The 23,072-nt window shown below is 35.6% G+C and overlaps 1 protein-coding gene across 1 annotated transcript in view; it reads right to left on the minus strand.

Moving 5' to 3' along the window:
* LOC110103204 (zinc protease PQQL-like) overlaps positions 1 to 23,072 on the minus strand; it is a 116,716-nt gene that overhangs the window by 4,144 nt on the left and 89,500 nt on the right. The window contains exons 9-19 of the mRNA XM_020831813.2: positions 19,917 to 20,130; positions 18,473 to 18,578; positions 4,351 to 4,584; positions 2,562 to 2,726; positions 2,337 to 2,486; positions 2,173 to 2,264; positions 1,995 to 2,076; positions 1,813 to 1,896; positions 1,594 to 1,710; positions 1,408 to 1,518; positions 1,237 to 1,317 (exon numbers count right to left, since the gene is read on the minus strand). Of these exons, the coding sequence (XP_020687472.1) occupies positions 1,237 to 1,317; positions 1,408 to 1,518; positions 1,594 to 1,710; positions 1,813 to 1,896; positions 1,995 to 2,076; positions 2,173 to 2,264; positions 2,337 to 2,486; positions 2,562 to 2,726; positions 4,351 to 4,584; positions 18,473 to 18,578; positions 19,917 to 20,130 (1,436 nt within the window). The remainder of the gene's footprint in view (positions 1 to 1,236; positions 1,318 to 1,407; positions 1,519 to 1,593; positions 1,711 to 1,812; positions 1,897 to 1,994; positions 2,077 to 2,172; positions 2,265 to 2,336; positions 2,487 to 2,561; positions 2,727 to 4,350; positions 4,585 to 18,472; positions 18,579 to 19,916; positions 20,131 to 23,072) is intronic.

A 23,072-nucleotide genomic window follows, 5' to 3' on the forward strand; every position in this document is an offset into this window, starting at 1 on the left:
GATAAAAGATAAAACCACGAGCCTTGGACTCTTCCGAAGACTGACGGGTGATACGTTGCCCTCCTCTAAGGGACTTCAAGCCACGAGCCCGGACCCATCCTGCGGCTGGTGGAAACTCCGACTCCCTCCCGTAGGGATTTCACTAACGTTCTTCCCAAAGAACAAAAGTGCAGAACAATTTTTTTTTAAAACTCCATCATGCCTAATACAAGAGAAATGACCTCTATATATAGGCCTCAAAAGAAATTAAAAGACACATTTGCCCCTTGGGCTTACATAAGACAAGAGGGTAAAAAGGAAAATTGCACAATTAAATCAAAATACATTTAATAAACTAAAATAAAACAAAGTGAACTCGGTCGTTGATCTTCAGCTCCTCGGATAGGCATGGACGGTTGGATGTCCGCATCACAACCACTGTGGATGCTTCCAACTTTTCAAAGAAGATCTTCATTTTGCCAGATAGAATTGATGAACTACAAAATTTATCATCCTTTTTCTTCATTTTAATTTGAACATGTTTTTAAGTTTATAAGAGTAACTTTTTTCCTCTCTTATAAGTCATAGCACATTTTAGGCAGGTATTTAACAATGAATGATATGCAGAATTATTTAATTTAGAGTTAATTGAAACCCTGGTGAGTTATCCCCTTGAAAATATCTATCTAGCCATTATCCTTCTCTTCTCCCTATACTCCTCTGCTGTACTTGTATATTGGATCCCCCTCTAGACAAAAGGTTTCGACAATGTCAATATATATATATATATATATATATATATATATATATATATATATATATATGCCTCATTCACATTTGATTTCTTGAACTTGTCTTGTCATATTTATGTCTCACTAGCATTATTAGGATACCATTATATTGCATTATCATACATGTGCTTGACTAGAAATAGTAAACACTTGTAAAAGTAGAACTAGAGTTCAAGAGCTCATCAACACCCTTCGCCAACTCCTATCTCTGCTCCACCCCCTCGATCCCCTACTCTTTTTTATCCCTCCTCTGTCCCTCTATTGCATTGGCAATAAGTGCTGTCTTTAATCTATCTATGCATCTCCCAACATGAGTCCCTCCCCTTAACAACGCATAATCATACTTGAGCTAATATATCTTTGGTCCGGGCTTACTCGCTAGATAAGAAACCAGCCAAAAAAATCAATAATACCCAAGCATTGTAACAACGTAACTTCAAGTAAGAAAGCATTCACGATGCGTTACCTCAAATGAAGCATTGAGGTCACCAAAATAAGCCCGTGATTGGTAGCTACGCAAAATTCTATCCAACCAATAATAGTTTTCCTACAAAATTCAAGTAAGTCGATGACTTGATTTTAGTGTGATATGTATAGAAATTCAGTAATATACTTGAATATTATTTTATTAGCTAACCTGCAAACCATTTTCATGAGCTCGCTGCTCTATTTCAAGGATGGTGGAGACATCTTCAACAACTGGCCCTTGCTCTTGAAGATAAGATATCTCTTCCAAGGCAAGGTCCACCTAACAAAGGTAGATGGGAGGTTCTAACTGGACTTTTTACAAAACAGAATAAAATCATTTGAAGAAAAGACTTACCAGCTTCGAGGAAATACGTGGATCACAAGAAAAACTAACACTTATATCACCACGCACATCTCCAGTTCTTGAAGGCTTATTACCTCCAAGGAAAACAGAGACACCCACTGAGTATACCTAAAATTTTTTTATAACAGACAGAGAGCAGTGTTGTTATCAGCCATTAAAACAATAGCTATATGATGCAATTAGGTAGGAGAAAAGCTTAAAAGGATGAACCTGGCCATGTTTGAAGCGAAGAACTTGCATTATTTTTGTTTCCAGTAATTTACTTAAAAAACCAATAAAGTGAATCTCTTCCAACTAGCAATTTAGGAATGATAAAGCATAAAACGTAAGTCAGTAAGATCAAATTTTATTTAGGATGAAACCATACATTTATTTTTAAGAGAGAAACATACCATGGATCCACTCTTCAGAATGACTGGAAAAGCTAGCTGGACAGAGCACTGCGCTTCAACCATAGGACTGCAAACAACTTCTCTACATACAGTAGACCCATTTGTTAAGGAAAAGAACAACCATATCAACAAATTGTGCACAAAAACCACAATACTTACAAAAATAAGAAAAGTATACCTAACAATGGTTTCTGGAAACTTAAATGGCAAGCCTTTTAAATCATCACGGATGAAATGTAAAACAGGTTCAGAAGGCTTTGGAATTCCACCCTATTCAAAAGTAAAATAGTAAAGCGATTGGTGTCTAGTTGCAGCCAACAAACTTTAGAAAATTGGTATTACCAAGTACTGCAATACTAGTGGAAGTGAAGCATCTGGATCAATGTTCCCAACTATGACAACAGTAAATGTAGAAGGGTCCTTGAAACAATCGGTGAAATATTCACATGCTCTTACGGGATCCACCTTTTTTAGGTCACCAATTCGAATAGGCTGCACTAATATAATATTTTAAATATGAAAAGGTAAAAATAATGATAAAGAATTCATCACCCAAGTAGAACTTACCCTAAAGAAATACGAGTTCCCATAGTTTAGTTCCCGGACACGGTTTGCAAATGCAGTGTACGGGTCTCTTTCTTGAGCTCGAATTGCCTCTTCTGCCATTTGCCTTACTATTTTAATTTCTTCATCCCTTGGTTCTACGGTAGTAGAAAAGAGTTGGTAGACAAGCTGAAATATCTCAAATATTAAATTATATCAGAATGCTTCGTTGGTCAGATATGAATCTTGCAATAAAAACATTCGTTAACTCTTTGTATAAAAACAGCACAATAAATACGCACATCATTACTTGGTGCCAAAGCGTATGACACTGAAAGTTGAGAAAAAAAAATATCAATAGAAAGGAAGGCTGAAAATTTTGTATATTTCGGCTTCCTTTACAGCTAACGACAACATGTGACCAAAATGTACGTGTGTGTGTATATATCTATATATATATATATATATATATCATCACTAACTAATAGCACTGCAAAATGAATTTTGAAAATATTCACTTGCATTGCATAACTTACTAACAAAAGCATTCACAAACAATACATATTTTATTCGCAAACAAGAACAATAAAAAGGTCATAACTAATTACATTTGCACAAGCAATAAAAAGGTTGATATTTTTTGGAACTTTAAATGAGCAAGAAAAATATAATATTTTGATAATGATAATAACCCTTGCAAAACTCTGTACAATTACAAAAATAATACATACATAGAAAAAAACTTGGAGAAAACAACGATCAGAAGAAGGTGAATAAAACCAATAAGGAAGATACAAAGCCTTGTGATGAAAATTACGCCACTGAAAAAAGAAAAAAAAAAAAAGCAAAGTCAGGAAAAAAAAAGCATAAACAAGAAAGAAAACAAGAAACATCTAAAAAAGAAAGATAATGAAAACATATAGTTTTTAAGCCAAAAGAGAGGTTGATTGTACACAAAATACGTGACAAGAAAAAAGAGATTTTTTTTAAACTAAAACCGTATTCCCTTGATAAACTCGACACACAAGGATAACAGTACTGAAGCGCTTATCATTTGAAATGAATCACCTGGATAGCACAACACGCATCGGTGCTCACTCATTGAGTGGCCAAGGTACCAAGGAGCCAGACCCTCAATATATAAGGAATCAAAAGTTGCAAGAGATAATGCAAATGAGAAAAAATCAACAAAGATAAAGTATTTTGACCATGCAATGGAACTGTGTAACCTCGTTCAGACCAGAAGCCACTAAGGTCCAACCCAAACAACAACATATAAAAGAATACTTTCCATGTCCACTGCACCAAGCAATGCACCACTGATAACCACAGCAATTCCACAACCAAAGAAACGTCTTGCCCTGCCCATGCAAAATAAGCGTTCTCTGCTAGTATTATCATGGTAGAATGACGACTCATACAAGCTTATACAAGTTTTGTGCTCGATCACCGCCACCTCTCTTTTTTTTTTTTCACTTCAATTGCATATTTTTTGAAGAACAACGAAATCAGTAGAAAATCAAACCGTGACACTTTCAGAACCAACCTATCATGGTGCAGGCCACGTGACACAGAACAAGGCTTAACCCTTGTAATGTAATGAAAATGAAGGTGCAGGTTCCATTGTTCAAAGCACACAAAATTATTAAAACAATAATCAGTTATGTAAATACAAATAGGACTAAGACCAGCATATGTTTTGGGCCCCTTTCTATAACAATAGTTGCAGTGAGTTGAATAATGCCTAGTTCTCTTGTCATAACGAATACTAAGAAGAGCAACAAAATTTTGAAACATTCAGCAGCAAACAAACCTGCAAAGCAGTTTCCAGATCAGAAGGCGAACAATCACCAGAAAATGTTCTCATGTATGCCCCAACTTTTGTACCAACTTCAGCTCTTTTACCAGCAAGCATATCCATAAGCACAGAGGGCTTGTAACCAAATACGCCCATTTCTCCAGCAATAGTTGATCCCGTTGAGCAGGAAATATATTCATCTTCACAGAGTTCAGATAATCCACCGTATGCAAAGCCAGTAAAAACAATCTGTGTAGATAGAAATTATCTTAATCGATATTTTAATAAGACAGCAAAGGGTAAATCAGGTGAATTAGTTGAAATAAAGATTTTATGAAAAGAACCAAACAAATACTCGCCACTCATTTAAATTTATCTTTATAGATAACACCATTTTTTTGCCTTCTAATACTTTTATTTAATCAAAATACAATCATTTGAATGACTGAATGATAGGACAAATAAACATAATTGAGAAAATCAGTGTTCACATTTTTATCAAACTTCTTGAGTAATAAGCCTAGAAATTTGGATGTCCGTTAATGAAAGTGGTTGCTATAAGCAGGTGCCATGCTTCATTGAGCTTGTGTTCGCATAGGGAAGCATTAGCAAGATAATTAATTGTTAGAGGGGAAAGCTCTTTTAGGTGTCTTATTACTAGATGACCCTTCTATATAAAATGGAGTGAGAACACTGTTCTAAGATACAATCAAATAAACTTACACCACTCATAAAAAAATAGAGCATTTTCTGGTTTTCATATTTCCTATGCTAACTTTTCCGTTCAAGCTGGAGCATATAGCTCTAGTTTAATAGTTATATGATCGAAAGAAAGGTAGAAGATATAGAGTTTTTGCAAACATATCAACTACTTATTCTAAACTAGAAACAAAAGGACTCGAGGAATGAGAATCTTCTTAGAAAGTAACACATCCTGAAAAAAATGATTATCAATCCTAATATATTTGGTTCTTTCCTGGGACAAAGGGTTGATAGAAATTTAGATGGCAACAAAATTGTTATACAACAAAATCATATGCTGGTTAAATGGAAAATTAAGCTTCCTTAAGAAAGTGTTTAACCACATCATTTAACATTTAAAATGGTTCATAGCTCTGGATTCAACCTCAACATTGAATCTGACCACAATAATTTATTTTTTACTTTTCCATGTGATAGGCACACCTCCAATAAAAAAATATAATATCCAAAAGTTCACTTCTTGTCTTTAACTGACCCAATATAACTGGCATCAAAGACTGCTCCCAAAACAAAGTGCTTAATTTTAGTGTACAGTAACCCTTTCCCAAGAGATTTGTTTTTTTATAACAAAGCATGCATAGAACAACCTCACAATGCTACTATTTTGGAGTTTTCATGTGTTGGCTCATAATTCCTATAGTGAATTAAATATTAAGCCTATTGCCAGCCAATAAATCAATTTCTCAACTAGCACTAAACACCAAGGACCATCAAAGGATTCCTAATTGTTAGAAGTAGTTTTTGTATCCGCATGAGTATTAACAAGCTTGAAACATAGAAGCTTAGTCCCTTCAAGGTCAGTACTGAATCTCTTGGGGATAGAGAAAGAGAGAGCTTTTTCTTTTGTTGTAGGAAAACTGAACTCCAAGAATTATTTTGGGCACACTAGATTTTTAGTACAACAACATCAAGCCTTTATCCCACTACGTGGGGTTGGCTACATGAATCTTTTTTCTCCACTATGTCATGTTAATAGTCAAATTCTCATTTAAATCTAATAAAGAAAGGTCATTTCTTTTATTTTCTAACCAAGTCTTTTTAGGTCTACCTCTACTTTTCTAAACATAGGACAAATCTAATACATCTACTCTCCAAACATGGAGCTATATGAACGCTTTGGCAGCTATCCAAACTTTATTTCGATCAACTAAGTCGTTAGTGAGCCCCCAACAAGCAATTGATCTAGATCATAGGCTGCAGGCATTGGTGAACTTGTTAGTTGGAACTTTTTAAACAGGTGATCAAATTTCAGAAAAATAATTAACAAAGTTATTGACTAAAGTCATAAAATTTAACCATTGTAAAGTAAATGACACACCATGGAAGAGTAATCGATTGTTGATTTTCTTATAAGTTATTGGAATCCCTACACCATGAGAATAAGAGGTTTTATTATCTTAACAAATAAGAAGCTACAAGCCATGGATAAGGTAAAGCTCAGCCTAACCAATAAAAATAAAGTTTAACTAATAATTATTTAAAAAAACTAGTCATATATTAACTATTTAACTTAACTAATAATATCTTAGGGATATTAACTAGCTTAATTATCTAATTGCTATTATAAATATAATAACTTATATATAACTACTATTATTATTTTGATTATTAATTATCTAATTATTATTTACATTATTAATTATTTGAATTTATTAATTTATATTAATTAAATTACATAAATGAATTCCTAAAGATTTGCTACTCTTTCTTCTCTTTCTCATTCTTCGTTGTTGTTGGACGCAGTAGAGTTTTAAACAAGTCGCTAAAGCCTTTCTTCACCTCCTTCGATGACATTCCTTCCTGTTGAGTTGGAATTCATGAAAGTTCGACAGGGTTTTGAACAAGTAACTAAGGCCTACTTCTACAACACTCCTTGTCGAATCCGAAGTCACAAACGTTTGTCGTTCTTCTGTTGGATCAGATGTAGTGATGGGAGCTCGCTCACTGTGAGCATAACTATTGTTCTCCCTTCTTTCTTATTATTATTTTTGTCATTTTTGTGGTTATTCCAATCATACCCTCACTGCCATTCGAAATTTTCATTATTTTTTACCGCAGGACCAAAATTGTCAAATTTTAAAGAGTTGAGGGACCAATTTGGTCCCTTAAAATAGTTGAGGACCATTTTGATTCCTCCCAAAGAGTTAGGGACAATTTTGATGGTGAAATAACCAAATCCCAAGTGTTGACAGAGTTGAGTACTCTTCTCAACTCCGTGGAGGAAACAATGTTATGAGAATATATACATATGATAGGAAAAAGTCAAATGATGAATATTTTTTTTTTCAAATATACAAGAGTGAATGCGATAGAGTTATACATTAATTTTACCTTTAGTAAGGTTGCTCGCAAATATAGGCTAGAACTCATTGTAAAAAGATGTTTAACATGAATCTAATAATATGGACAAAAGTTTCATTGTGTAAGGTAGTTGAGATCATCATGAATTTTTAGACCGGTAAAGATTTATATTAGATGATTGTGAAAAGTGTTGGAGGATCTTTGAGTGAAGAAAAAGATATTCTCATTATGGTACTTTGGAAGAGAAGGTGTACTCTTTGGTTTTGATTGAAGTCGGTAGGGTTTGATGGGATCACGATGTGCAACCAAGAGAAATTGTGGAGAGAATTATTACGGGGTTACGAAAGAGAGGATGGACTTAGTCTAGATCACTTGAAGGGTGTGCTAAGAGCTTGTGGAGAAATTTTGGTAAAAATTAGGAAGAAGAGTGGTAAGGAGGGTCGGTTGGGACTTCTAGAATTTATGCACATCAAAGTGGTCTTCAACACGATAGGGAAGCTTTTCTTGGAGAAATGAAATTTGGTTAAGGGAGGGAAAGAGCTAAGCAGATTGACAGATGGTGATGTTGGCGAACCAGATTAGGGTTTCATGATAAGCATCTTAGAAGAAACATAAAATAGATAAGAAAACTCTCACCAAAGAACTTCTCTAATGGAATCCACCAGGTCATCCACTATGATAGCATGCAAGCAACAATAATTCTTTAATTCATTCAATAATTGATTCAACAATACAAGTGGCATGTTTACATAGAGTGACAATGAAGAAGCATATAGAAAATAAACCTAATCTAGGGAGGATAGGGGTCAGTAAAAACATCTTTGGAAGCTAATGCAAGCTTTGATTTAGCACACATTGGTTTGAAAAAGGTGGAGGTAGACCAAGTATAACAGGAATAGAAGTGCAATCTCTCTTGATTTCAATAACTGAATTTCCTTGAAAAGAGAGGGTCAATCATGAATGTGATCAAATTCCTTGTGCCACTTTAAATGTTGTTGAGGAATGTTATGGAGTGGGGGTGAAATTTATAATTGTTTGAGCATCATCATCTGAAATGATACCTTCAACTTCCCAGATGTTTGGATGTAGAGCAATTTGCAATTGGTGATCTTTATCTCTCCTACAAGAGAGTTAAGGTGCAAGTGTCGATGCTCTATGATTTCTTGAGATGGTAATATATCTTTCAGATTGAAAATGGAACTAACAAAAATGTCGAGAGGCTATTAAAAAAAATAAGAACATTAGATTTAAATTTTCAAGAAGCAATACAAGAAAATAACATTAGATTCAAATTTTCTAACAATACTAAGGTCATCACAAGTTCTGGTATGAAGGCTTTTTATATTTGTTAATAGTATAGCATTCTAGATGACTGTGAATTAAGGCATAGTCACCTTTTAAATTCTCTAACTGAATGCTTTGATTTATAACTTTTGCATATTTTCCATTACCTAATTCAATTTATTGTCTTGCATCAACATGAAGATCATAAAAATAATGAAAATCATCCGCGAATATAAATGCTATATCAAGAAAATTTATGTGATGGAATAAAATCCGAATTAATAGGCCTCTTCTGATTCTAGCCATAAATAATTTCAAAGGTCACTTTTATTGTTGTCTTTGAAATAGTGCTACTAGAAGTAAATTCAAAATTTACAATGTGAGATTTAAAGTGCTATTGTTTTTATCTACTAAGCGGCTTGACAGATTACCAATGATTCTATTATCAACTTTAATTTGACCATCAGTTTATGCATGAAAAGATGATGAAAATTTCAATTGAGTTCCAAATAATTTTTATTTTTTTTTTCAAAAATATGTACAAAAATGTCAGTCTTCCGATAACCCAATTAGGAGAGTAGGCCTATGTTAAGAAAGATAAAGGTAGACCTAAAAAGACTAGATTAGAAAGTATTAAAAATCACTTATTTTTATTAGACTTAAATGAGAATTTGACACAATGGAGAAAAAGGATTCATGTAGCCAACCCCACGTAGTAGGATAAAGGCTTAATGTTATTGTTGTTGTTGTTGTTGTATGACACAAACTTATCATCTTTATTTGCAACAATTGTTGATACTACACCATGCAATTATAAAATGTCTTTGAAAAATAACTTGGCAATGTATTAAGCAACATTGATCTTGGTAAAAGTTAGAAAGTAAGCCATCATAAAAAATCTATCAACAATGACAAAAATATTATCATGTCCCTTGTTGATGTAGGCAAAGGAGGGGTCTTAACATCTTGAGTCTTTGGGCTGCTTGTTGCTCTCGGATTGGGCCTTGATTGCTTTGGTTTTGAGCTAAATTCTTGGGAACTACTTGGCTCTAGCTCATAAATGCTTGAACTAATGTTAGCTCATTAATATGAGGAATTATTGCACTTGAAAGTTCATTACGTGGAGTTTGGAACCTTGCCTCTTCCCCTTCTTTATGTCCCCTCGGTTTGCTCCCTGGCTGCTTTCCCATGGATGCCTCTGCCCAGTTCCTATGCTGTCTTTTTGGTTGCGTTTCTTGGTTCTCCTGTGGCTGTTTAGGTGCTGTTTTAGTGCCTATCGGTGGCTGTTTTTGGAGTGAATAATGCCCCTTTTGGTGGCTTTTCAAGTGTTGTTATGGAATTAATTATGGCCTTTAATTGGGCTGTTTGGCTGCTATCTTTTATCTTATATATAGTTAATGTTTTGAGAGTTCTAAAGGAATGTTATGTGGTATTTTTTTAGACTAAAAATCTGAGGGTTTTTTCTTCCTTCTTTGGAATAGCTTGCGAGCTATGTCTAACATCTCCTCTCCTCTCTATAGCTTGCGAGCTATATTTCGTCTCGGCTTCTAATCTATTTCGTCTCGCCGCAAGTGACCACCTCACTTGTATCTTTCTTCTCAACGAATGCAAGCTCCTTTAGGTGTCTTTATTTTGTGTTTGTGTTAAAGTTTGTAAGAGTCTTTTATCTTATAAAAATTGTTATATTTTGTCTATTTTAGGGTATTTCATGTATTTTTCTTTTATCCTAGGAAGTGTTATCTTTTTGCAAGCAAAAATTAGATTTTTTCTAATTTCTTGCTTGCATCACTTTTGAGTTCTAACTAAATCTAAAATAAAATCCAAAGAAGGATTATTTAGCATCATGTGTCTTGAGATCTTACAAAGACCTCGTGGGAGCAGAAATTGAAATATATTTTTAGGAGCATTATTTTATAATTTTGGCTGCTCTACAAGTGTAATGGTGTGACACTATTCTTTCAACGTCTCTTCAATTGAGAGGGGCAATAAAATCGATTTTTCCATTAAATTAATTATCTTATGGTTTCCAAAAATCTGGCAATTCCTCCTAATGTTGTTCAGAAACGAGAAAGTCTATCAAAAACGATCTAGGGATGCAAAATTGTTTAACCAAATATAGATAAATACTGATTATTGCAAACAAGTTTCATAAAGAAAGGGTTTTTATCTTGATATTCCCGAAACCAAATAGAAAGTCTAGACAAAGTGAACAGGCTACTTTTATTTTCTCAAATCCAGGAATTTAGAATCCTAAAGAATAGCTCACTAAAATAATGCCGAACAAAGCATCATCAATTTATGTTCAATAACTGGTTTTTGTTTCTAACACAAAAGAAAATTCTTATAAAAATTCTACCAATTGGTATTCCCATTATTTAAATTCCCTTGAGTGTTGATAAATTTATCCAAATGCAAAATAAGCTCCTTATGAAGAAAGTAATATCTTAAATATTTCATGAATTGAACAGGCATTAAATTTCAGATCATGAGTAGAATAGATTTGAGCTATTCTTTAGGATTCTAAAGTAGGGATCATGGTTTAAAATTGCGTAATTGGGTATTGAGGCACTTTTCATAAGTGAAGCGAGGCGTAAGTCTCAAGACATTTTATGATGCAAGCCTCAAAATTCAAAAATTATGTAAAATGAAAATAAAAGTTAAAAGTAATTTTTATATAATATTCAAATAATATGTAAAAGGATGACATATTAACTTTCTATTGAACTATGAAGTAACAAAATGAAATGCATATGAAACAAAAAAATTGCATAAGACGTAAAGTGACAAGTCATAAATTGTGTTAAATATAATTGAAAGTCAAGTCTTTAAAGGACTCTTTTGGTCTCTCAAATCTTTAAAGAGTAACTAAAATAGTCCAATGGTGGAACTATTTTGGTTCCTCATTAAAAAGTTGAGAGACGAAAATGGTCTTTTAATGTAGTTGTAGACTATTTTGCTCATTTTCTCCTAATTTTTTTCATCAACATAAAGATGAGAGTAATACTCCAAATTTTTTCGAAAAGATGGTGATTGTTTAAGGCTTCGAAGTGATCCCCAAAGGCAGCTGCTGCGGTGGTAGTTGTGGTGGATGAGACATGCAGGAAGTCGAGGAAGTTGAGACAAAGCTGTTGCAGCTTAGGGGTGTATGATGGCGTTAATTGTTCAAGGTTCTAGTTTAGGATTTATGTAAATCTTAATAAAAAATATATAAATAGGGTGAGGCATACACCTCACGCCAGCGAGACATGCCTCAAGGCACACCTCAACCAAACTAAGGTGCACACCTCATAAAGAAAGCTTTAGGCGTAAACCTCGAGGCATTTTTCACCAGAATTGCACTAAGGCGAGCCTAATTTTATGCAATTTTAAACAATGGTAAGGATAACATATGGACTGAATATTTCTTGCAAGAATCATAACCCAAACAAATCAACTTGTCTCTAAAGCTTTGCATTCTTTGTGGGATTCTTTTTATGATAAGATAGAGTAGAAAGCTACGATTTGATTGAATAGAATATTAGATTTCCCGCATGAATGGGAGCACATCAGTAATTCCTCAAGTGTAAAATAAATAAAAAAATTTCAAAACGTTTGAGATTTCTACAAGGATTTGGGTCTTAGGAGGGGCAAGTGCTACCTAAAAATAAGATAAGAGAAGAGAAAATACACTAGAAAAATTCATTCTTTAAAGTTTTAAATAAAAAAATTTCAATGTAAATGTTACAATCATATGCAAATATGGGTAAGATAGATGCTTTAGATGAGGTGTCTAAGGGGTATGGGATAAATAAGTGATGTAACCAAAAATTTGGGAAGGGACCCAAATTTTTGGTCACAAAAACAATTTCTTTCTAAGATCTAAAAACTTACAAAAACTCACAAATACTAGACAAATTAAACAAAACAAACTTTAATATTATAAAATGAAAGACTTACAAACTTGACTCTTACAAACTTGACTCAAACAAGACACCCTAAACTTGCTTACTTTGAGAAGAAGGATACAGGTGGGGTGTAAACTTGCGGAGAGACGAAAGAGGTTAGAAGCCAAGACGAAGGGTGGAAAGAGCTCGCAAGATTTCCAGAGGGGGTGAGAAGGAGTGGACAAAGCTCGCAAGCTTTTCCAATGAAACCCGCATGTTTACATTTCCAAAAATCATTTACATAACATATCTAAAACAGCCACAAACAACTCCTATTTAAAGGCACAAAAGAAGGAATGCAAACAGCCACCTAAAAGCAATATTTAAAGCCATTAAAATAGGGAAATAGAAGGTCATAAGTCATTAAGAAGAAGACCAAAATACTGCAGGAATTCTGTAGGAAGATTGCATAGAAAACAGTGGAAAGGCTCGTGGAAATCCTCCCAAACAGCCACCAAACCAGTCCCCAAAAAGCTGTCCAAATTCTGTCCAAAAACAGTCCCAAAAACTCTTCAAATACTTCATTAAATGAGGGAAATGAAAGGCCAACAGCCACCATACAACAGTCCTTAATTTGCACAGGAAACAGAGCACCAAAAGCCATAGGAAAAGCCCCCCATTAGTCACGAAAAACAGCCCAGCCTGGGAACCGAAGAGCCACCTGCAAATACCAAGGAGCCAGCCATGGAAACCAAGGAGTCAAGGCACGAAAATCCAAGAGCCAACCACGGGAAATGAATAGACAAAAAGGGGGGAAAGAGAATAGATAAGATCAAAGAAATAATGAGCTAATTTTTAGCTCTATAAATGAACTAAAAACCAGCTCATAATGAGCTAACCTTCCACTTGACATTAATGAGCTGGAGAAGTCAAAAATCAAATTTTTTGGGTTTGATTTGACCCCCCTGTCTACATCAGACTCCCCTTCTTGAGAACTCATCTCCCGATGAGTTAGCTTTGTTTTCTGAAGGCGTTGTATCAAGAGACACCAAGACTCATACAACAACTACTATGACTCACCAAGACACACAAAACTTACTAAACGGACTCATAAGACTCTCAAGACTCACAAGACTCACAAGACTTACAAGACTCACAAGACTTACAAGACTCACACAATAAGACTTGACTTGACAGACTGACTCACAAGACAAGACTCACAAGAATCACAACAACTGTTATGATTCACTAAGATTTTTCTTGACAAACTCACAAACCTAGGACTTCCTAACTTGCTCTGATACCAAAATGATGTAACCAAAAATTTGGGAAAGGACCCAAATTTTTGGTCACAAAAACAATTTCTTTCTAAGATCTAAAAACTCACAAATACTAGACAAATTAAACAAAACAAACTTTAATATTATAAAATGAAATACTTACAAACTTGACTCAAACAAGACACCCTAAACTTGCTTACTTTGAGAAGAAGAATACAGGTGGGGTGTAAACTTGCGGAGAGACGAAAGATGTTAGAAGCCAATACGAAGGGTGGAAAGAGCTCGCAAGATTTCCAGAGGGGGTGAGGAATGGACAATGCTCGCAAGCTTTTCCAACGAAACCTGCAGGTTTACATTTCCAAAAATCATTCACATAACATATCTAAAACAGCCACAAATAACTCCTATTTATAGGCACAAAAGAAGGAATGCAAACAGCCACCTAAAAGAAATATTTAAAGCCATTAAAATAGGGAAATATAAGGTCATAAGTCACTAAGAAGAAGATCAAAAGACTGCAGGAATTCTGTAGGAAGATTGCATAAAAAACAGTGGAAAGGCTCATATAAATCCTCCCAAACAGCCACCAAACCAGTCCCCAAAAAGCTGTCCAAATTCTGTCCAAAAACAGTCCCAAAAACTCTTCAAATACTTCATTAAATGAGGGAAATGAAAGGCCAATAGCCACCATACAGCAATCCTTAATTTGCACAGGAAACAGAGCACCAAAATCCATAGGAAAAGCCCCCCATTAGCCACGGAAAATAGCCCAGCCTGGGAACCGAAGAACCACCCGCAGATACCAAGGAGCCAGCCGTGGAAACCAAGGAGTCAAGGCACGAAAATCCAATAGCTAACCACGGGAAACGAATAGACAAAAAGGGGGGAAGGAGAATAGATAAGATCAAAGAAATAATGAGCTAATTTTTAGCTCTACAAATGAACTAAAAATCAGCTCATAATGAGCTAACCTTCCACTTGAGATTAATGAGCTGGAGAAGTCAAAAATCAAAATTTTTGGGTTTTATTTGACCCCCCCCTTGTCTACATCAATAAGTGAGGGAAGGATACCTAATCACAAACAATGGTAATTTTGCATTTCTTTTGGTGGGCATATGCTTAACCTCATAGTTTGATTTATAGAGAGCTAGTTGGGGAGATTCTTCTACTCGTTTGATAAAGAAAAATATAGTCTTATCCTTATATTTTAAATTATACGTATGAGATAAGGACCAAAATGATCCATCAACTCTTTGTTAGGGACTAAAATGGTCCATAACTTTTTTGAGGAACTAATTTGGTCCCTCAACTTCTTAAAAAGGAACCTTTTTTGCCATAACATCAAATTTTGAGGTTAATGGTGTTAAATGAAGGGTATTTTAGTCATTTTTAATTAAATTATTTATTAAGTATAATTTTCAAGTTATAGTAATTTTAAAAAAAGCCATTAAACATTTCTTTAATAAAAAAATTTATTAATAATTCCAGTCTTAATTTAGGATTATTACAGACTAGAATTATTAATAATTTTTTCTTAAAGAAATATTTAATAATTAAAAAAAAATACTATTACTTGATATTTATATTTAATAAATAATTTAATTAAAAAATAACCAAAATATCCCTTGATTTAACACTATCAACCCCAAAATTTGATGTTGGGAAAAAAGACCCCTTTTTAAGGAGTTGAGGGATTAAATTAACCCCTCAAAAGAATTGGGAACCATTTTGATCCCTGCTAAGAGCTAAGAGACCAATTTGATTATTCTCTCTTATAAATATTATCATGACCATAATGAATCATATCAATGTCATATAGCCAAAATCATCTAAAAAATTATAAGCCATGTCCATGAACATATCAGTACACTATGCCTTATCCTCTTAAATACCTAATTTAATTGATAAAGACATCTAGTAGTAATAAGAAGGTATGGTTAAACCAACTAAAATGGAATGATTTAGGATAGGATTCATGTATTAGATCAGCTCTAGTTAACACAAGAAATGAAATGAAACTCATAGCATTTCCTCCACCAATGACTAACCTAAATATTTTATCATTACAAGTAGTATGCATGCTAAGAATATTCATCTTCAATTCTCAAATTCATGTCTATTCCCAAATACCCCATCTAAGAAGACCAACAATTAAGACAACCAGTGGCAACAAAACTATGGGATCATGAATGGGTTCATTATCATTTCCCCGCCATTCCATTCAAGTTTAATGTGATAAATTTTCAACTCTATATCAAATTTGCTACAAATGAAGCTAAGCACTTAGCTTTTAATCAATAGTCTTAATCGAAAGTTATCTCTCATCACTGGGAGGGACACTTATGGAAAACCTAAAACCGGATTATTAAATTCTCATGAAAAAAGGGTGAAATTTTGATGCGGGCAAAAGATATAGGGAGCCTATACCCTTCGCCCACAAAAGAGACACGTCGGACTTCTAACGACGAAAACGACTAAGAGGAGAAAAGAGACGAGAACAATAGGGAAGAACAAACTGTTACATTTCAATTTAAAGACCAAATAAAAAAAATTATGACGACGACTTACAAACAACACGACAGACACCCTAAAGTTGCTGCACTTTGAGAAGAAGGATACAGGTGGAGCGGCACTTGCGGAGAGACGAAGAGATTAGAAGCCCGAGAAGAAAGGGTGGAAAGAGCCCGCAGGATTTCCGGAGGGGATGAGAAAAGAAGGTTGGAAAGAGCCCGCAGGATTTCCAAGCAACCCGCAGGTTAACAAATTTTCTAAAAATCAAATATCATTCACTATTCAAAACATTACATAACCCCTCATATTTATAGGTATGAAAAGGGAATACAAAAGGACACAAACATTAAATTAACACATAATTCAAAGCATTAAAAAGCATAGAAATCTCCCCCCAAAGCTCTCGGTTTACACCCAAACCAGGAACCAAGGAGACAGCCACGGGAGACGAAGGGAACCGCACGGACCGAGAGCCACAGCCACGGGAAACGAGGGGCGGACACGGAACAAGGAGCCAGCCGTGAGATCCCAAGAGGTAAAGCACAAAATACTAAAAGGCCATGGTGGAATTTAAGGAGCCACCATGGGAAAAAGAAATCTTGGAATTCCAAAGGCCAGTTTGGAATTCCAAGAGACAAATATAAAAACAAATATAAAAATCATAAAAAGTACATTAAATATAAAGATAACTATGAGCTAAAATCCTAGCTAATAATGAGCTAACCCCTAGTTCAATAAATGAACTAAAGCCTAGCTCATAAATGAGCTAAAATTCTAGCTCAGTTGGATTGAGCTAGTAGACTCAAGGGAAGCCAAAATATGATTTATTTTGGACTTGTGTTGACCCCCCCTTTGTCTACATCAAATTTTTAGGTAGTGTCTTATCCGCAATTTAATCTATCATCTGAAAATTTAACCCGGACTCATCAAAACCCTCTCAGCAGATGAAGGAATGAATTTTCAAGGCCCATAGTGGGATGAGTGAGGAAGATTGTGCAAGGGTAAGGAGAACTACGATGGAGAGAAATGGGAGAAGAACATAGGAATGCATATGAGGCATTATCAAGGAGTAGAGAGGTTGCGGAGAGAGTAGGGTAGCTAGGTTTATCACTAACCCTTCTCTAATGACATATTAGAGGAGAAAACTCGTTTGTTATGTCTTATTCACCAGAGAATACCTTTATTTATAATCGAGCAAGTGCAACATTATAAGATACAGTCTAATTAATTGACATCGTTCAGCAAATATAGAGTACTTACCAACTATAATGTTAAATTGATGTTTTCTTGTTCTAACAATTAATAATGAATATAAGTACTATGTGTTTTGTAGAAAATTTAACACTAACAAGTGTTTAATGTTTGTTACTTGATAAGAATTCATCATGTTCAAAACCCACTATATAGTAAATCTTTTTGCGCTACTGCTGCTATTTTTCCATCATAGCATAACCATAAAGTCAGTACCTAGTAAGTTATTAGAAATTCAATATTTGTTCCAAGAAATACCAAGCCACATTTGCCACTTTTATAGCAGAATATATGATCAAACAATATTAGAACATTGCACCTTCTTTAAACTGCAATCCTTGCAATCAATAGATGCATTCATTCAAACAACTATAAACCATAGCAAGTATATTTGGTAATTACAAATTCAATACTTCATACCACATGTTATAAGTAGAAGATTATAAGTCAAACATCACAGAAACAAAGGAGTATGGGCATTAACAGCACTATCACGAAGTCAGCAAATATAAAGATCAATACGAACTAATACCTGCTGATCCACACATGAAAACAAGCACGCTCCATAGCTATGGAGCATGCAAGATGCTTCCTAATTCTTCTTAAATTGTATGGCAAGATGAGTACCAGTCATAAAAGTATCAAGATCAAGGAAGGATATAGAGATTATGAAAAGGCTCCTAAAAGAAAAAGATCAACACTTGAATTCTTCAAAACTATCTATACTCTACTTAATGCATTTTATGACTAACAATAGCACAATAACGATATTATCTTGTTCCGCCTACAATAAATTATAGAACCAGAGCTATGTTAAGATCTAAAAACTGTCTTTCTTTTCCTTCGCTAGTTCATGGACTGACAAGGGTACAGATTTAATTTTACCTGATCAGAAAGAAAATCAGTGTACTTGTAGCAAACCCTCATACCATTTGATAATAGCAACTCAGTGGCACCAACGTCAGGGAAAACCGACTTCTCAATAATGCTCCTGTAGCAGGTATTCCAACGTGTTTCATTAATCAACAAGGATTGCTAACAATAGGGGTCAATAGAGTTAACAACAGGATAAATTTCACACAGAATGGTACGGTGGAAGCCAAACAAGAGATCATATTCTCCAGAAGAAATATAAGTATTGATGAGATGACTAAGACCAAAATTAAATAAAAAATGCAACTGCTGACTGATGAGTGTAACAAAGAATAATAGGGTTGCTAAGCATCTATAGGCTTTTTTTATACTTATGCATTCATCAGTCTCATTAAACATACACAGGCCAAAGTCTTGTCAAAAACATGGGCACAGCAACAAAAGAAAGCACTAAGATAATTTTTTGCAGTGTACCTTTATCATTTGATGATTACAGTGGCATGAGATGCAATGATACATTGTAAAGTGAATCTCACAAGAAGCATGCAAGAGTTCTATTTGGAACTACTTTCTTATTGCTTTGCTTTTCAAATTACTGCCACATTTTCATTTGGCTATTACTTTCTTACTATTTTTTTAAAAAAATTGATGGTAAGAAGCTGTATTTAACAACCAGATTTATTAGTGTGGCATAGCTATAAGAATATTATTGTTCGAATTTTTCTAAGAGAAAATATTTGTAATACTCACAATAGCTTTAAAAAAAAAACTATTTTTCCCCCAACAAAAAAATGCAATTATTCCTAATAAATTTTTAGTTAAAAAATGCAAGAAAATCTAAGCAATTAACTAAATAGGATAGTGTACATTTTATTTTAAAATTCAATCCTCTAGAAACTATTAATACAAACAAAAACTAAATTGTAGTAGTTGTCATATTTCGAGGCCAAAGCCAATCATTTCTTATCTTTTAGTATTAACCATTAATTTCCTAAACACTAAACAACATACTACAATTAAAATTATGAAAAAACGTTATGTAGTAGGAAATTTTTTAAAAACTGTTTCCCCATATATTTTCTAAATTCCCAATTAATTAGTGAAACAAATAACAAGCTACTTGCATATGTCAATGGTTTACCTCACATAGCCTGAGCCATCAATATCAAAATTTAAAACTTTGCCGTCAAGTTAAAAAGACATGAATGTCAGTCGGTGGGATCATACAGAATTAGTCACTTGAGATACTAATCAACAAAAATGAAGAATCTAATGGAAAAGGAAGGTAATGACAAGTTTTTCCTTCTTTTCCTGGATAGCATCCATGAGAAGCAAAGAAAGAGAATCAATTTCAACATTGATTTTGTTTCTAACAGAAGATAACTTCTAGACGGATACATGCAAATTTTGCAAAATAAGCTATAATTACTAATATTATAAAGTGAAGAAGAATCACCCTGGACTTGGCTTGTCAAGAACAATTTCTTCGGGGACATGCTCGTCATCCCAAGGAGGAATTCTTCTCTCTTCCTCCAAGGCTTTAACTTTTAATACAGCAGCCTTCAAGTCTTCTACTGTTGCACGTGCTTGGGGTTCAACTATCTTCACGACACAACTGCACGTTGCACAGAAGTTCATAGCAAATTTTGATACCTCCTCAGAAGAAATATCTGTTAGAAAATAGATCTGATGTCAAGCATAGAGAATAACTATAACTATAGCGAACAAGACTTTTCTATTGTTATTTAAGAAGAGATGTCAAAAGGCCTCAATCTATTAACTCTAGGCACTAGGTTGAGAGGGGCATTGTGTTAGGCCGGCCTAGGAGGGGCCAGCTGGACTGGTCCTGTTTTACTCAAATACAAAAAGATGAGATTGAAAGGTTCATCCGGGAGATGCTGGAAGCAGGGATCATCATACCAAGTGTGAGTCCTTTCTCTAGTCTCATCCTCTTGGTCAAAAAGAATGATGAGAGTTGGTGATTCTGTGTGGACTATAGAGCTTTGAATAAGGGGACAATGCCAGATAAATTCCCTATTCCAGTGATTGATGAGCTCTTAGATGAGTTATATGGGGCGGTGATGTTTTCCAAGTTAGACTTGAAATCCGGGTACCATCAGATCAGAATGAGGGAGACAGACATTCCAAAGACAGCATTCAGGATACATGAAGGGCATTATGAGTTTTTGGTAATGCCATTTGACCTTACTAACACCCCTGCTACTTTTCAGTCTTTGATGAACAGTGTATTCAAGCAGTAACTCAGGAAGTTTGTCCTAGTATTTTTTGATGACATTCTGGTGTACAGCAAGACATTGGAGGAGCATCTTGGACACTTGAAGGTGGTTTTGGGAATACTTTAGGAGCATCAGTTGAGAGACAAGCTGAAGAAATGCAGCTTTGCCCAGTCTAGTGTCGAGTACTTAGAACATGTGGTGTCCCGAGTGGCGGCGGACAAAACCAAAATTGAGGCAATGCAGAAATGGCATCTGCCTAGGAACATAAGGGAGTTGAGGGGTTTCCTAGGATTGACTGGTTACTACATGAGGTTTGTGAAGGGGTACGGTACCATTGCATGGCCTTTGACCGAGCAGCTGAACAAGGATAACTTTTCATGGGGAGAGGCTGCGACTCAGGCTTTTGAGAGATTGAAGAAAGCTATGACTACTGTTCCAGTTATGGCTCTGACAGACTTTTGTAAGGTCTTTGTAGTAGAGACCGATGCATCAGGACATGGATTGGGGGCAGTGTTGATGCATAATCACAGACCTATAGCGTACTTCAATTAAGTGCTATCCACAATGGCGAGATTGAAGCTGGTTTATGAGAGGAAGTTGATGGTCATTGTCTTGGCTATTCAGAAGTGGCGCCCTTATCTTTTGGGTAGACATTTCATCGTCCAAACGGATCAGAGGAGCTTGAAGTACCTGTTGGAGCAAAGGATGGTGACCGAGGAGCATCAGAGATGGTTGTCCAAACTATTAGTTATGATTTTAAGATCCAGTACAAGCCTGGGTTGGAGAACAAAGCGGTTGATGCCTTATCCCGGTATGTTGGGGAGTTTCAGGAGTTGGCTATGTCTATACCTCTGATGGTTGACTGGGGGGCCATCAAGGAAGAAAGAATGTTGAATGAAGAGTTGTGAAAGATTAGGGAGGATCTGACGAAAGACAAGAGCAGCCATCCGAGTTATTATGTGGAGGGGGAGAGGCTGTTGTATGAGGGGAGGTTTGTGATGCCACAAACCTCCATACATATTCCCCATTTGTTACAAGAATTCCACGGCAGTGCAGTTGGAGGTCACACGGGAGTGCAAAAGACCTATAGAAAACTGGCATCTGAGCTTTACTGGAAGGGGATGCATAAAGATGTTGAGGAGATGGCGACAAGGTGTGAAGTGTGCTAGAAAAACAAATACATGGTCATGGCTCCAGGAGGATTACTATAACCCTTAGCACTTCCAAACCGAGTCTGGGAAGAAGTGTCCAAGGATTTCATAGATGGCCTATCACGATCAGAAGGATTCACTGTCATCATGGTGGTGGTTAATAGACTTAGTAAGTATGCACATTTCATCCTCTTATGACATCCCTACACCGCAGTGTCAGTAGCAGCAACATTTATCAGGGAATTAGTTAGACTGCATGGGATCCCTGAATCCATTGTGACTGATCGTGACAAGGTGTTCCTTAGCCAGTTTTGGAGGGAGCTATTCAGGTTGCAGGGAACTACTCTTCAAAAGAGCACCACATACCATCCATAGACAGCGGACAAACGGAGGTGGTGAACCGAAGTTTGGAGATCTATATGAGGTGTTTTGCTTTTGAAACACTGCGGGTGTGGAAAGTGGTTACCATGGGCCAAGTATTGGTACAATACATCGTATCATTCTGCTTCTCATATGTCTCCTTTCAAAGTGATGTATCAAAGGGACCCCCCACACCTAGTGCACTATGGGAGGCGAAGCACATCAGTTTCTTCAGTTGAGCAGTACTTGAAGGAAAGAGGCAAGGTGCTGAAAGAGTTGAAGAAACATCTGCTGCACAACAAATCATGAAAAAGCAGACGGACTCGCATAAGAGGGACATGCAGTTTGAAGTGGGAGAGAAGGTGTTCTTAAAACTACGCCCTTACAGGAAAAGAACAATGGCGAGAAAAAGGAATGAGAAACTGGCACCGAGATACTTCGGCCCCTATGAGGTTGTGGACAGGATTAGAGCAATATCGTACCGACTGAGGTTACCACCATCAGCCACCATACACCCAGTTTTCCATATGTCTCCATTGAGGAGAGCTCTAGGGGAGCATGCAGTCAATACATAATTACCTTCTACAATGACTGAGGATTTGGAAGTAGTTTTAGAACAATTGGAGCTTACAGGAGTACGATCAGATAAAGAGGGCAACAAAGAAGTGCTGATTAGATGAGAGACCTCCCCGATTTTGATACTACTTGGGAGCCATTTGAAAGAATGAAAGATCAATTCCTTTCATTTCACCTTGAGGACAAGTTGAGTCTTTGGAGGGGAGTAAAGTTAGGCCGGCCCAGGAGGGGTCGGCTAGAATGGTCTTGTTTTACTCCAGGCAGAACCAGGGAAAGGGGAGGGGGGGG

This window comes from Dendrobium catenatum, unplaced genomic scaffold (assembly GCF_001605985.2).
Source record: "Dendrobium catenatum unplaced genomic scaffold, ASM160598v2 fragScaff_scaffold_1074, whole genome shotgun sequence".
NCBI lineage: Eukaryota > Viridiplantae > Streptophyta > Magnoliopsida > Asparagales > Orchidaceae > Dendrobium > Dendrobium catenatum.